The 15,186-nt window shown below is 47.6% G+C and overlaps 2 protein-coding genes and 1 long non-coding RNA gene across 6 annotated transcripts; 2 read left to right on the forward strand and 1 right to left on the reverse strand.

The window, feature by feature from the left end:
• Positions 1 to 52: 52 nt before the first annotated feature.
• LOC6564293 (bromodomain and WD repeat-containing protein 3) lies at positions 53 to 10,457 on the reverse strand. Of its 2 annotated transcripts, none has more exons than XM_001989412.3 (15): positions 10,385 to 10,457; positions 10,083 to 10,141; positions 9,932 to 9,961; positions 9,412 to 9,471; positions 8,519 to 8,765; positions 7,642 to 8,449; positions 7,481 to 7,577; positions 7,099 to 7,413; positions 4,988 to 7,012; positions 4,644 to 4,903; positions 4,417 to 4,581; positions 4,076 to 4,349; positions 1,952 to 3,115; positions 1,696 to 1,882; positions 53 to 1,618 (listed from the first exon to the last, which is right to left on the reverse strand). In XM_001989412.3, exons 1-15 carry the CDS (start codon positions 10,425 to 10,427, stop codon positions 570 to 572), a joined length of 6,783 nt encoding a protein of 2,260 aa, XP_001989448.1. In that variant the 5' UTR covers positions 10,428 to 10,457; the 3' UTR covers positions 53 to 569. The 2 variants fall into 2 exon arrangements, with proteins under 2 accessions (XP_001989448.1, XP_032593637.1); XM_032737746.2 differs by having other exon boundaries at positions 4,417 to 4,584.
• LOC116805498 lies at positions 9,673 to 10,202 on the forward strand. Its single transcript, XR_004365222.2, has 2 exons — positions 9,673 to 9,986; positions 10,049 to 10,202. It is a non-coding gene; the product is annotated as an uncharacterized LOC116805498 (long non-coding RNA).
• A 165-nt stretch (positions 10,458 to 10,622) lies between the features above and the next one.
• On the forward strand, positions 10,623 to 15,064 carry LOC6564292 (zinc finger CCCH domain-containing protein 14). Of its 3 annotated transcripts, none has more exons than XM_001989411.3 (5): positions 10,623 to 10,795; positions 10,896 to 11,121; positions 11,195 to 13,663; positions 14,053 to 14,322; positions 14,387 to 15,063. In XM_001989411.3, the coding sequence occupies exons 1-5, from the start codon at positions 10,754 to 10,756 to the stop codon at positions 14,611 to 14,613; spliced, it is 3,234 nt and encodes a 1,077-aa protein (XP_001989447.1). In that variant the 5' UTR covers positions 10,623 to 10,753; the 3' UTR covers positions 14,614 to 15,063. The 3 variants fall into 3 exon arrangements, with proteins under 3 accessions (XP_001989447.1, XP_032593642.1, XP_032593641.1); XM_032737750.2 differs by having other exon boundaries at positions 10,673 to 10,795; positions 10,896 to 11,118; positions 14,387 to 15,064; XM_032737751.2 differs by lacking the exons at positions 14,053 to 14,322; positions 14,387 to 15,063 and adding an exon at positions 13,750 to 13,829 and having other exon boundaries at positions 10,672 to 10,795.
• Positions 15,065 to 15,186: the final 122 nt, after the last annotated feature.

A 15,186-nucleotide genomic window follows, 5' to 3' on the forward strand; every position in this document is an offset into this window, starting at 1 on the left:
ATCAATTTGGTGAAGCATCCCCCCCACTCGCATCAGCGAAACCGATTGACAATTAAAGTTTTTGTTGATACTTTATTCTAACATCTATTTTAAATGAAGTGTGTGTGATTCTTGGACGCCTACTTTTGTTTTAAACATATGTATATTATATATATAAAAATACATACAAACTGTGTGCGGCCACTCCCACAGGGCGCAGCTACATATAGAAATGTAGTAGCGAAGTCTGGAGAGCGTGCCACATCATAACTTACATTTGGAACAATGAAAATGAATGAATGGTTTGGGATTGGTGTTAAATAATGAATATGGTTTAAGAATGAGAACATAATTTCTTTAAGAATAGTTTTGGGAGTGGGAGTGGGGGGGTGACTGTGTTTGTGGGCGTATTATTGGGCGTGGTTGGCGATGCAGCACAGCGACACCTGACGTATTTCAATGACAATGAATGACTCTTACACATTAATCAATAATATGATGCAAATGATAGAACATGTTATTTGCTCATTCGATTATAATTAATTTTTACATAAAACAGTCTTGAGCGCAGCGCTTCCGGGCGCCCAATTTCAATCCTTAAATATGCCTCGCGCCTTTGCTGATATTTTGCGCACACGTCCCCGACTGCTGACGCTGACCAGTTGCTCATCACTGTCCGCCTCGCTGCTTTCGCCATCTTCGACCGCGCGCGGCTGCTCCTCGCGCTCCTGTGAGCTGGTGTTACTGGTCGCCGCATGAACATCTCCATTGCGCATACGCTTGCGCATATTGTTCTCCTGCTGCTGATCTTCCTCATCGGATTGTTCATTGTAGCGCGGGCGCTTCTGGTTGCGTCCGCTGCGATGATTGCGACCGCTGCGATGATTGCTACGCAGGCGATTCGATCGATCGCGCGGAGCCTCATAATCGTCATCGTCGTCATCGTTCATCAAGGATTGATCAGATTGTGCACGACCGTGTCGCGCTTGGCGCTGTTCGCGTCCCTGTCTGGCGCCGGTTGCTGCGGATGAGGACGAGGTTTTGGTTTTACGGCGTGTACGTCCATTATTGGGCGCTACATAACTGGTTAGGGGCTGATTGTCTTCAGAGTCTGTGGCAGTTGCTTCCGCATCATCATCGTCGCCGTCGTCGTTGCTGACCTGTGAACTGGAGCCGCCATCAGTGCCCTCATCGGAGGCAGCGGCTTCCTCCTCATCTGGCGGTTCCACTGCCTGCTCTTCTTCTTCCTCCTCACCCTGCGACTGCTCCTGACTGTAGCGAGCACGCAATCTGCGAGTCGTAACATTATTCGTTGTGGGGATGGGGCGTCTGGAATTGGGATTTGACATAACAGAAAGCAGGCGAGGGGTGTTGAGCGGATCGAGACTTGTGTCCAGCTCATCAGCATTGCGCTGGTGACGCGACAACATACGACGAGGAGCACGCGATGCCGCCGTCGACTCACTGCCCAGATAGTTATGATCATGTGCGGCCATAGCCGGCTCCTGTTGGCTAGAGCTGCTAGTTGTGGACGTGGCATGCGAGCGCGTCATATGCGTGCTACGTGGCACCGAGGGTAGACGGCGTCGCAACGCCAACGGGTGAGGAGCTACTGTGCTGGATTTAGGAGGCACAGTTTCTGTTACACAAAACAAAAATAGGAAAAAAAAAAAACAATTTAATTGTGAAATTGGACAAGAATCTAGTCTTACTCACTTTGCTGGTTGTTGGCCAACGGTTCATTATCGCTATCATCGTCATCGTCCTCGCTGTCAGCAGCTGCTGTCACAACCGTATTGCGATTTGTACGCAGCTGCCGGGATGATACTGCCGCGCTGCTCGCTTGACTGAGAGCCGCTCGACTCGTCGATGGCATGTCATCCTTTGTGGGCGTGGGTAGAATCTAAAAGAGAAATAAAATCAAAGTTTATGTTTTTGATATTGGTTGAAAATATTCAAGCATAGAACTGACTTCTTCAGCCTCTTCGCTTTCTTCGTCATCCTCCTCTTCCATATCACTGCCGTGTGCCCAATCGATGAGAGCGCGTTTGGCGCTTTGCCTGGTCGGACGCCCAACTGGACCATGCGAATCCGTATCAGACTCAACGATGCGACCATTGCGCACGGGCAGATGATAGCTGTGATCATTTTCGGCTGCATTGTGAGATCGTCCGCCATTGGCTCGAGTATTTCGGGAGGGACTCTCGAGGCTGGAGCCAGCTGATGCAGCAGCGGCACTAGTGCTCGGCCCATTGCCAATGGTCGTGGAGCTCTTAACTCTAGCCGGCCGACCTTTCTTTCGCGGCGTCTGGCTGTCCTGGGTGCTATCATCCTGTTGGGAATGGGACGCTGCCACCATCAGATGCTCATCCTCGGAACTGCCCAGTAAGCGGCGTGTGCGACGAGTAGGCGCCACAGCTGCACCACGACTTCCACCCGGCTGAGCAGCCTGCTCGTTTCGATGTCTTTTATTGCCGTGGCCTTGCTGACTGTTGGCTTTGCGCTTATTGCCGGCAACAGCGGCACGTCCGCGCCGACGCTCGTTGGGATTGTAGCTCTCTTCGGAGTCTTCATCGCTGGCATTCTGGCGCGCTGTTCGACCACCACGCCGACGACGTGTCTGCTGCTGCGGCGAACTGTCATGGGAGTGGGCTTCCTCATCCTCGTTCTCATCGCTGCTGCCATCCGATGTGGTGTCCTCCTCCTCCTCCTCATCGCTCTCCGAATTGGTGCTGATCTCGTGACGCCGCTGCTGTGCATTTGACGATGAGGATGTCACCCGATTTGAGCTCGTGGTGGCACTAACGGCAACGCCATTCCGACGTCTGCCACCACGTTGCGTGGCACGTGACGCCTGCTGTTGCTGCGCTGACACATCGTCATCGTCATCATCGTCGTCGTCATCGTCCTCCTCCTCGCTAGTATGCACTGGCAATCTTCTGGCAGCGGCTGTCGGCTTCTGTGTACGTCGTGTGGCACGATCCGTTGGCATTCGTTTGCTGGGGCTGCTCGACCCGCGTCCACTACTGCCCGATTTGTTCTTATTAGCACGTCTGCGCGCCGCCTTCCAGTTGCTGATCACCGTCTTGATGTGCGACTCGAAGAGTGCACATAAGCGAAGCGTCATTGCATAGATCTGCAAGAGAATGCGATTCGAGAGTAATTAAAGTGAAGAGATCCATGCCGAATATGCAATTGGAGTAGTTATTGTAGTTGTTGTAGTATTAGCCAAAGAGCAAGCAACCTTACCGCTAGGTTATCCTATTTAAGTTGATTGTCACGGATCGTCATTCATTTGGTTTAGTTCGAAATATTTGATGGGTTTTGATTGATTCGATTGATGGTTTATGAGTTGGGTGGTGGTTAATTTGAAGTTTGAAGGCATGTTAACAAAATGCAAAAGAAACGTTTAGAAGAGATGAGCTGGTGTGCAAGCTAGTGTTTGGTGTTAGCGGTATGGGAAATGGGGTAGTGAGCATCTTCTACATACTGAACAAATTAAAACAACATAAAAATTAACAAAAATTATTCAATTGTTTGTGTGCCGGCTAGTTGAAATAGTAACTCGATCTTTAACCCAATTGGCCATCCTAATTATTCAGTTAAAATCAAGAATTTATACAGTTCTCACTGAGTCAGACTATTCATTAATAAACAGTTAAGATGATTGAATAAATATTAAGAAATGAAACAATTCATAAAATTATAATATTTAAATGTACAGAATAAAAGACGTTTTAAATATTTTAAGACGCGTTCAAGGGAAAAACCAATTTGATTCTATTTACAATTCAAATATTTATATATACGAATTCTAAACAAAATTTGAATTTTTTCATTAAAATCGTCTGGTGCATTGAAAATAGCTTCTTTTTGCGTGCATCCGTTGTAAATATCTTATTTCAAGTGTTTGATCCGCTTAATTTTCGGCAATTCAAAACGAAATTTAGATAACATTTTGTTTTTCGTTTTTGTAGCAAAAACAATGCAATATAATCACGACCAGCAATGACAATGGCAAGGGATGCGCAGTTGGCATTGGTTTTACAATAAATGACGATCTGCAGCAGTAGCCAGGTGTGGCTAGATGACTCACCCGAGAGCGTTTATTGGTATTGTAGTTCTTCGAATTGAGGAAAATGAGGCGCACATCCTTAGCAAAATCTAGTGGATCATCATAATTTCCACCGAGCAGATCCTCTTTGACTGTACGCAGGTCCATCGGTGTGGCAATTATTTCCAAGTAATCTGGGAAATCAATGGTATCGACTGGCTCACGAAATGGCAGCGAATCCGGCCGCTGCCACATCAGATCCAACAGTTGTCGGCAATCGGTGCGCCAGTCGCCATCTGATCGCGTGCGATTCGAGCTGGCACAACAAATTTGTATTAATCAATGATGATCCTAATAAGGTTTTTTCTAGTGTCTAAGCTTACCGTCGAGTCGACGAAACACGCTGACGTGCAGCAGCTGCTGAGGTGGTTGGGCCGGTGCTAGTCGATGGTACAACATCCGAATCAGCCTCATTCTCCGTCGTCGATGAGTGATAAACGTCCACCAGCTGATGATAAACGGCTGCCACATCTATCTCATCCGCTTCCCTGCTTTAAAGGCAAATTTGATGATTTTTGCTTCTCAAATATAATTAATATAGGCAAGTTACCTGATTATACGCAAACATAGATCGGTAACAATCCGAGCATGTTTCACAATGCTGGTGTGCCGGCGATTGTACTGCTCTGCATTGGTGGCCAGATAGCGAACATCGAACTGTGCCGATGTGATGCGGCGATAGAAATGATTCTCGAAACGCGACTTGACCGTTGTTAAATCGATGGGATACTCAATTAGATAGGCGTAGTCTGGATAAATGTTAAGGTCGACTGGTGCCAGAAAATGTTCCGCTATTGATAAACGCATCACCTGAAGAATTAAAAATATGTTGCTATCAAATACAAAATTCGAGGCGATTCAGGCAACAAAGGATTTGTTCAATCCAGAACATACCTGCTCGAGTCCAAGTATGATGCGACGGCAGGTTCCATCGCGATCGCCACGATGCCACTCCTCGGACTTTGGCTGATATAGTGTGGCGCGTATCTCTTCCGGCAATACGGGCACAGCGCCGCCGACTTCATCTGGCAGCCGCTGCTCATCGATGGGCTCCATATCCCAGGGACTCATGTACTCGTACTCGCCATTATCCCAGCGAACGCGGAAGCACATGAAAAACGAATCGGGAAAATCGGGGCTGAGCGCATGACGCGACTCAATCTGTCCCATCCACCAGCCGTCGTCGATCATACAGCGAAAGCGATCACCAATGCTCCAGTTGCGCTGCACAGCCAGATCGAAGGTCTGACGCAGCACCAGAAAGTCGAGGACATCGGGCATGTCATGGTACTTGATCTTGAACGTGGTCCCCGTCATGTTGCCCTCATCATCGATGATCGCCAGCTTGAGGCAGCATAGCCGTGGCGGACGTATCTCATACTTGATGCCAATCACGCGGACCAGCTCATGATCGCGCAGTGTGCGGAAATTCCACGGCTCCGAGCTATGCGACAGTTTATAGACCTTTTTGAGGCGCACTGCCTCCAGATAGCGATGATGCCCTTGACGAAAGTATACAATCTCATCGCCCATTTGAGGATAGTAGGGCGCCTTGCGCGGCACCACCTCCGACAGCCATTCGGCTGGACGATAAATCTCTGGGATTTCGCCGTTGGGTGCAGTTGGAGGAATGAGCACACGCTTGCGTCCACGTCTTCTGCTACTGGCCGCTGCCTGGCCTGGCGCCGCATCGTCACTGCTGTCATCGCTAATAGTGCGACGACGCGAAAGAGGCTTACGCTTGGAGCGTTTCGGTGGTTCGAGATTTGGTCCGGGTGTATCCGCCACCCAATCGGAGTAGTCGGAGCTATCCGTGTCCGATTCATCGCTGCTATCCTCTAGATTGTCTTCGACGTTCGAATAGCTGGTGTCGCCCGAACTATTGCTACTATCATCTTCCTCCTCCTCCGGAATGGGAGCAGCTGCATCATCGTAGTGCTCCTCCTGATCGCGCACAGCACGCGTCCGATACGCCGGCTGTTGTCCACCCGGCTGCTGTTGTTGTCCGGACTGTGCGCCACGTCGGCGCCCCGGTCGTCCACCGCCATTGGCGCGTGTATTCCGTGGCCTGCCCACGCCCGCCAGCTGCGCCGATGCGGCACTTGCCGTATTTATCATTATGGGACGACGGCGCATCTCACGCTTGTATTCCTGCGTTTCGTACTGGCCAGCCGAGTAGATGGTCTGCTTAAGGTTCTGCAGCTGGGCGTATCTCATGGGACGCACATAGGTTCGACGCACGAATTTTAATGGCAGTGCTTGTTGGGCTGGCAGCGCCTGAAGCGCTTGTTCTCCTTGTGCCTGCTGTTGACCCACATCTGGTGCTGCTGGCAGTGCAGCTGCCCAACCTTGACGTGGAGTGTTATCTGCCAGAGATCGACGTCCGCCCAGCACATTGCCACGTTGTGGCGCATTGCGTGCGGAATTCGAATCGGGCAGCTGATCCTGACCTTGGCGCATGATTAGGCGCTCAAACGACTGATTCGCATTGCTGGCATCGTTGGCATTGGAATTGTTGGCACTGTTGCCCCGACGATTGGCAAGTGCAGCAATCATGCGATCAATATGGGAATAATTGCCGCCTGCACCAGCTGCAGCGGCTGCATCAACTCCGCCAACGGCGCCAGCAGCACCGGCTCCAGCTGGTGCTGCATTCGGTGGTGCGTTTATATTGTTATCCTCGACCACAACGCCATCGATGCCCACCCTTAGATTGGGTATCAGCTGATCGGTGCTACAACTTTCGCGACCGGGTACAAAACGTTGATACCTGGTCGGATGCGGATTACCGTCGGCGTCGACCAGAAATGGCGGTGGCATTAAATGCGGCATTATCTGTGTCTGTTCATCAACAACATGCTGCTGAGCATCTCGTAGAAGCGGTCGGAAGTCCGTGTGAAAGAACAGCTCTGTGGGTAGCTGCAAATATTGGACAGCAATATCAATGTGAGAATAATACACATTTAGTCGGCAATGAGAATTCAAATGTTTTGTGTTTCACATACCAATTTGTACTTCTCGGTGCCAATGCCAAGTCCGAAGATTAGTATGTGGCCGTGTGAATCGGTTGCTGCTATCATTGTGCCATCCGGCGACCACTTGGCATCGAACACACTGCCATGGCCTTGGCCATCGATGTCATTGAAAAACTGAGCAACAAACACGCCCTGCTCAATATCCCAGAGAAATACTTGGCCATCATGGCCGGCAGAGAGGAGCACATGCTCATCCCGTGGGTTCGATTCCAGCACGTACAGCTCATCTTTGTGGCCACGTAGCACGCGATGCAATTTGGCTGATTTCGAATCCCAAACTTTAATCTGTCAAGCAACAAACAGAGGTTATAAATAAAAACAAATTCGATGTTTAATTACTGCATTAACTCACAGTATAATCATTAACAGCCGTAAAGACATAACGATCAGAGGCATCCCAGGCTACCATGGTAACCTTTAATTTCTTACCCTCCTCCGGCTCCGGGCAACTACAAGAAATACAACATATATATAAGCTGGATTGCCGTAAGAAAATGTAAATGTGATTATTACCTTGGCTTTCGTTCGGTCATGCATAATTTAAGGCTTTTCCACTGTTGCGACTCAAAGGTCCAGATGTGTGCTGTGCCATCCTTGCTGCCGGATATGAAACGCAGACCGCGATGTGCCCACTGCACCGAATCTACGGCATCTGTATAGGCCTCAGTTTCCAGTATGCGCTTGGGCCCATCCTCGGCCATCATGTAGACACGCACATGATGATCCACTGAACCGGCGGCGAGGAACATGCCGCCCGGCGAGAAAGTAGTGCACATCATTTGCGCCTGACCTGGGCGAAGCTTCTCGTGATACTGCGTGGGCCTCGGAGCGAATGTTATTTTTTGGCCTCGTGGCGTCGAGTATTGCCAAAAAGCAATGGAGCCATCAGTGCTGGTGGTCACCAAATATTTCAGATCGCTGCGCGGTGATGGGCAAAAATTGACAGAGGTTATCATGCCCGTGTGACCGGTAAGAACGGCAATAGGTGACGTTGTCTGCATATCCCATACGCGTAAAATGCGATCAACTGAGCCAGCGGCCAACATTGTGTTATCCAAATTGATGGCCATATCGGTTATCTCAGCGGATGCACCGCGCAGCGTAGCCAACAGACGCCCATCCGCGGCGGACCAAATCTTGATGAGCAGATCATCGGCACCGGTAATAATGTAGCGACCAGTGCGATCAAAAAGCACACAATACACCGATGACAAGTGGCCAACGGTGCGCCGCAGCAGATTCATCTTGCGGTAGAGCTCTGTGGGCACCAGCAGCTTTCGACGCACCAACCCACCATGTTCCCGGCCGATGATTACCCGGGCTAAATGCGTAATTAATTAACCAGAGTATTAGTTTCCATTATAGTTGGATACTATTGGCTGCAACTTACTTAAATTGTGTGTGGGCTTGGTGAGCGTCGAGTCGGGCAGTGAGACGCCGTGCAACGTTGTGCAGTAATCCCTCAGTGTACGATAGCGGTAGACCGTGTCCTTTGTGCGCAACAAATTTTGACGACCTGTGCCAAGGAGGGAATTTATGCCTTGCACGCTTGGCGCCAGCTCCTTGTCGACCAGCGGGCCCAGGCGACTGCATATTTCTAGCAGATGATGTGGTCCTATGTGCTCGTATTTTCGCTCCTACATTTCAAAAAAATTAAGTAAATAAAAATGAACAGTCGGTTGAATATCGATAACATATCGCAAAATTAGTGCGCCATGCGCATTGCGCAGCTGGCCAGTTCATACAGTCGTCTCGCTCTAACGCACAAAGATGGTGACTTGTTCAAGGCATATGCTTTCCAATGCATATACACACACACAAACAAATACACGCGCGCTTTTGTGTATATGTATGCATTGAAATCAAGATGTCGGCCGCCATAGGCAAATTGTTGTTCAATTTACTACGTAATTAAAATTAATTTTAATTTTTTTCAAAATTTATCAAATTGCACTTTAGTTTTCCATATTTTCAGCAGTTTTGCACAAAATTATAATAACTGCAGTTTTTGTAAATTTTTTTGTTTAATTAATTAGTTTGTTAATTTAATTCAATTAGTTTAATGCACTTAAATTTTAATTAATTACAAACAAATTAATTGTACAACATACAAGTGTCTATTCAATCAATCGATGGCCATGTGACGTCACAAAAGCGCACACGCACGCACAAAGCAAACGCGAGCACAATCTGCACACACACAAATGTCAATTATGCAAGCAGAAATCACAACTTAACATATCAAATAATCATTGCACATAATAGATCATAATAATAACTCACCAATTCTGCAAAGGTCTGGTCATGCTCATTTCCCAGCCAGTCGATGCGCCTCGGCAGTACCTGTGTGTGGGTGGGCGGGCGAGGGGAGAGACAAACAAAAATTCGTTATCACTTGCACTTGCGGGGCATCGAGAATAATGACGTCGCAGGGAGCCTACATTTTTGTATTTCTTTTTACCTACTTTTATTAAGCAGACAGACGGTAGACGCTACGATACGGACAGACATACGGACTTCCATACTGCCGCACCGCGCTATGCGATTCAGTTCAGTTTCAATTTCAGTATAGCTTTGAACTCTGAAATAAGCAGACGGTGTAGGCTGCTGCCGGTTGCGCTACAACAACAACAGCAGCAGCAGCGATGGCGAGAAAACCAAAACAAAATATATAAACAAACGCTGGCAAGTTTTGCATTAAAAATTGCAAACAAGAGGAAAGTCCTCACACGAAAAAAATGGAGTGTCTATTGCAATGCGTCACCCCACAATACACACAATACACAAACACATGGATGCTTACCTTCTTTTGCTCCAATTCTTGTATCAGTACCTGAAAATGTAATATTTGGGAATCGGTTAGTAAAATGTTTGTAAACAAAAGCGAAATTCAAACGATGAAATTGCGCTCTTTTCACAGGGCGGCGCTCAACTAAAAATGCCCGATCACCGACCTTTGCCGTCTCTTCCAGTGGTCCCGCAGTCAGAAATTTTGATATTAGAAAGTACAATTCTGCAATAGAAATAGAGCGGTGCACAATAAATGCAACAAGTTGCTTGCCAAATTCACATAATTATCATAAAATTGTATTTATTTCGGTTCGGCCATTCGCGCAGATTCTGCACTCACACGGGCCCAGGCCCAGGGCACTGAGGCTGAGGCCAGCCAGCCAGTTGGAGGTAGCGTACCTCTTTGGCTGGGGTAAAATGGACGCCATGTTTGTGCAGACCTATTTAGTTTGGCTATATAACGCACCTGGCACTATCACATCATTTGAACTGGGCTTCCTGCTTTCCATTATTACACATTTTATTACGAAATTACAAAATTGTCGCACAGAAATTCGCCTGAAATACTTTTTTCAGCTTCTTCTTTTGTGTCACTATGAGTTGTCATTCAAACCGATGCGATGCGAAAATCACTGTGAATGTTCGCTGTTATTGTAGTGTACGGTCTGTTAACTGATTATTTGGCATTCTTCACATGGCACATTTTGGTCACACTGGCGATTGCTGCAGTAAAAAATATTATATTTTGTACGTTTAATTTGTTCTAAATGCTGTAATAATACTACAGAAAACCGCAAAACGCAACAATTTATGAACACACTGCCTAAACAGTACCATGGATTGCAATCTAGGCAGCGAAATTGGCCAGAAAATGCGCGTAAGTACTTCCCCTTTTTTTCTTTTCGCGAAAAATCAATGAACTCGTAATCAACTCTCATTTTTTTTTTTGTTGCAAAATTTATTAACATTAATACTAGAGCGCTGTAAAGGCGAAACTGCTTGAATTGGGCACAGGCGGCTCTGCCGGCTTCATTGACGACGAGCTGCCTGACTATGTGATGGTCATGGTGGCCAACAAACGCACCAAACAACAAATGAACGCCGAACTGAATCTGTTCCTGGGGGATCAAACGGATCTGTTTGTCACCTGGTTGCACGAGGTGCTTCAGAAGCTGCAGGAAGTCACCCTACCAGCCTCAGGTGGTGAGCTCTATTCTCTTATCTTGTATACAATTTATTTGGTATTTTATTGCAAAATTTTTTATCATTTGCTCAGCTGGCAGTAAAAAACGCAAATCACGTCAAGCCGAGGCGCCCAAAGCAAAGGACAAAGACAAGGATAGAAAGGGCCGAGACAAAAAGGATAAGAGAACACATCGAAAATCCGGCGACAGCGAACAGTTGAACTCATCTGCAGAACAGACAAGATCAGCGGAATCGATGCCGGTAATTAGCTCCATTACGGATGTCTTTGCCGAGGAGCTGCTGGAAAAAGCCAAAAAGACGCTCGATTTGGATGACGAGCTGTTGCTCAAAAAGAAGAAACGCAAGTCAACCGAGGAGGATGAGCAACCACAACTGGTGACACAGGAGACCACAAAGGAATTAGACTTGCCAGTCACGTCAGAGATTAGCTCCACAACCAGTGGCAATCGGGAGAAGGATATTGCCGAACTGGCCGAAATACAGCGCAAGATCTACGCGGCCAAGCAGCATCTGCGCCAGATTGGCGAACTGGACGACGAAAGCGACGAGGATGAGCTGGACGACCAACAGCTTGACAACGATCTGCTAAATGTCAACGAGCAGCATGAAACCATTGCCAAGGATTGCATGCCAGTAACAGCAGCTGCAGCAGCGCCAGCAGCAGAAGCAAACTACAGCTCTGGCACACGCAGAGCTAAGAGTCCCATTGTATTTAATAGGACGTCCGAACCGGCGGCAGCTAGAGAGAAACCAAACAAAACCCCAACTGAACCAGCAGTGCAGTTGCAAAAATCCAGTGACGAGCGCTCAGAGCGTCGATCGGTGCACGAGCGTCTTGGCTGCAAGCCCATCAGCCAAAGCCAAGCAGCAGCCGTACAGTCGCTAACGCCGCCAGAGCGTTCGCAGCGCTCGCAGAAGGAGCTGGAGCTTTATGTGCCAGCACATCGACGTCGCAGCGAACAGCAGCAGCCGCAGCCGAATGAGGAAAGTAAGAAAGTTGAGCGTGGCCGGGAACGGAGCCAACGCAACGAGAGTCAGCCAAGTCGCCGGCGGGAGCGGGAAACATTGCGCAGTCGCCGCACGCCGAGTCGAAGTCGCAGTCCGGAGGCCAACTACAAGCATCGCATTGGGTCGCGCGTCATTGTGGCGATTAACAAGCCACCAGAGCCATCCGATGATGAGGATATTCTGGAGAAGCCAGTCAATTCGGTGATTAAAATCAAACCACGACCAACGGTTTCGCCACGTCGCCAGGCCTGCAAGAATCTGCTGCTGCGCGCCGTTGCGGATGCACAGCGATCCACAATTCTGGCCAAGCCGACAGCGACGCCATCGACTGGAGTGGTGACTTCGAAGACACAAGGCAATGGAGACGAGCCGGAGCTGATCAGCTCCACGATGGGTAAACGTCGCCTAAATGATTCCGTTGGTAGTGGCGCTGGCAAGGAGCTTTTCCGGCGCAGCCGCCGTGAACTGATGGTCAATGTGCTGCACCAGGAGAGCAAAAGAATGCGTCACTCGATCGAGCCACAAACGGAGCTGGTGGCCAAGGAGCTGGAGGAGGAGGAGGAGGAGTATGTGCCCAGCTTAAGTGTAGGTGACTATGAGACATACGTGCCACAGTTGGTGGAAAACTTGGACATGGGCATGGACATTGATATGCATGTGGAGAAATCGGCCAGCAGCTTGGCCGCCTCCTCAGCCGGTCTAGCCAAGACACAGTTTGTCGTCACTCTGAATGGCGATCATTCGCTGAGCAAGGCTGCAGTTGCCGCCGCTGCTGCGTATCGCAAGCGTTCGCGGAAACGGACGCCATCGCCGCAAGTTTCCTCGACGAGTTCGACAAACGTTCAGCTGCTGAGCGCTGAGCCTACCTCAACGACCTGCGCTTCTTCAACTAACAGCAACAACAGTCGGGACAGGCGGACCAACAAGTCGAAGCGTGCTCGCAGCTCCTCCCGATCTTCGCCCTCCACTTCGAGCAATACGCCGCCGCAGAAGCCATCGCGTAGTCTTCGGCGCAGCGAGGTGTTGCGGCAGGCGCAGGAAATCAAGAAGATCATCATCAAAAACGATGCGGATGACGATGAGGATGAGGAGCATCAGCAGCAGCAGCAGCAAATGCATGCATCGCCGCGGAAACGTACTCAAAAGAAACGTTTGGGCAGCAACAGCACTAACATGACCCTGGCATCCGCTTTCTCAAACACTTCCAATGAACTCAAGGCTGACTCAAAAACGCAGTTGGAGGAAATTAATCGCTCGACAACGCCGCCACTGCCACCAAAGCGGCCAGAGAAACGCGATATTAGTCACGAGAAATCATCAATATCGTCTGCAACTGCAGCGGCAGCTGCCACAACTCTGGAGGCACCTGCCAAAGCGAAGCACACGCCCATACGCTTCAAGCTCAAGCAGGAGGAGGAACAGGCGCAGAAGAATCATCGCTCCGGCAGCAAAGATCGTGACTCCTCAACCGAGCGACGACGAATCTCTATACGCAATGCTGAGGATCGCAAATACGACAATCTGCCCGCACGTAAGTACAACTTATTATTTCGTATTTGCTGTAAATTATAACAAATAAGCACCTTCCCTGTTAATGTAAGCCGCTTTCTACACTAGGCAATGTCTTTGTCTTGATATAAAACCATCTTATGCCCTAAGCCAACTGTCGTCAGACCAGAAAATTGAACTGAAAGAAAAAATAATGTTAAATATGAGAGAGAAAAGCCTGTGTGCAATTCAAGAATTTGTCAAGCATTCGTTCAGGTATTTGAACTATTCACATAGACATTTTTATTTATAACCAATCATATACAATTGATGTCCTCGACTCGGCAATAATTAGTGTAATAATAGATTAAATGTATAAATATAGAAATTGAAATGTACTCATTCGATAATATTTTTTTGCATTGTTTGCAGTAAGTGCGGTCAGTGTCGATTCAACAGTTTTGAAGGTGACCAAGCCGAAGGAGCGCTGCAAATACCATCCAAATTGCAGCAAACAATTCTGCGAATATTATCATCCATCGGCGCCGTGCAAATCGTTTCCCAACTGCAAATTCGCCGACAAGTGCATGTACTCGCACCCCAAGTGCAAATTTGATTTGGCCTGCATGAGCATCGATTGCAACTTTGCGCACAGTGGCACACGCGAACTCAGCCACGTGCAGCTAACTGCGCCTCCCCTTTGTAAGTGTTATGCAAAATAAAATTGTTAATTGTTGTTACTATTATTATATTCCATCGTTGACAGCATCGCATGTGATACCTGTGCAGAACTACAAATCAATATCGGCACCGGCGACAGCGACCACAGCGACGACCATGTGCAAATACTATCCAAACTGCACCAAGGTGGGCTGCACGTTCTATCATCCGAAGCCGTGCCGTTATGGCAAGAATTGCATTAATAAGTTTGAGTGCATCTTTTATCATCCGGAAATGCAAAGCAAATTCAAATGGGTAGCGTCACTGGGCTAGGCTAAGGAAAGCCGCACGAGCAGCACTCTTTCTTTAGCATTTATTATTTAGCGAATTATTAATGACTATCCTCCTACTATTCACAAAAAAAAAAAAAAAAAACAAATACAATATCGTAAAACTACAGAAAATGTTTCACAAATATGCGCTAGAATTCTAATTACTAATTGCGAATTTTTTTATTATTTATTTTTATTTACTTTCATTTGTGAATTTTATTAGTCCACTAATTGCATATTTAAAATTTTATACTCTAGGCGTTAGCTCGTGAAAAGAACAAGAAAAAAAAAACAATTAAACAATTGAAACTGTTGAAAGATTTGTTGCATTATGTTAAAAGGCATCTTCCTCTATATCTGAACTGTATCCGTCATTTATAAGTCGGTAAATAAAATTTAGCAGTGTACTTGCTACAAATTGGATATTTAAAATTGTTTCATTTCCTTCGCCCAGCATCTGATTAAAGTAGTGAATTTAGCTACATATCGTAGTAATTTATTTTATATTGTTATTTGAAAGCTTTCACTCAGTAGTAAATATAATTGTATTATATTCGGATCGAAATTTTGAACG

This window comes from Drosophila grimshawi, unplaced genomic scaffold, assembly GCF_018153295.1.
Source record: "Drosophila grimshawi isolate 15287-2541.00 unplaced genomic scaffold, ASM1815329v1 contig_311, whole genome shotgun sequence".
Classification (NCBI taxonomy): Eukaryota; Metazoa; Arthropoda; class Insecta; order Diptera; family Drosophilidae; genus Drosophila; species Drosophila grimshawi.

Excerpts from the sequence above, each read along its gene's own strand:
- LOC6564293 (XM_032737746.2), bottom strand. The coding sequence starts at position 10,427 with ATGGAAAGCAGGAAGCCCAGTTCAAATGATGTGATAGTGCCAG. Across the intron at positions 8,766-9,411 it reads ACCAGACCTTTGCAGAATTG|GAGCGAAAATACGAGCACAT; the intron begins GTGAGTTATTAT and ends TTTGAAATGTAG. Across the intron at positions 4,904-4,987 it reads TCATACTTGGACTCGAGCAG|GTGATGCGTTTATCAATAGC; the intron begins GTATGTTCTGGA and ends TTAATTCTTCAG.
- LOC6564292 (XM_001989411.3), top strand. The coding sequence starts at position 10,754 with ATGGATTGCAATCTAGGCAGCGAAATTGGCCAGAAAATGCGC. Across the intron at positions 10,796-10,895 it reads AAATTGGCCAGAAAATGCGC|AGCGCTGTAAAGGCGAAACT; the intron begins GTAAGTACTTCC and ends CATTAATACTAG. Across the intron at positions 11,122-11,194 it reads CACCCTACCAGCCTCAGGTG|CTGGCAGTAAAAAACGCAAA; the intron begins GTGAGCTCTATT and ends TCATTTGCTCAG.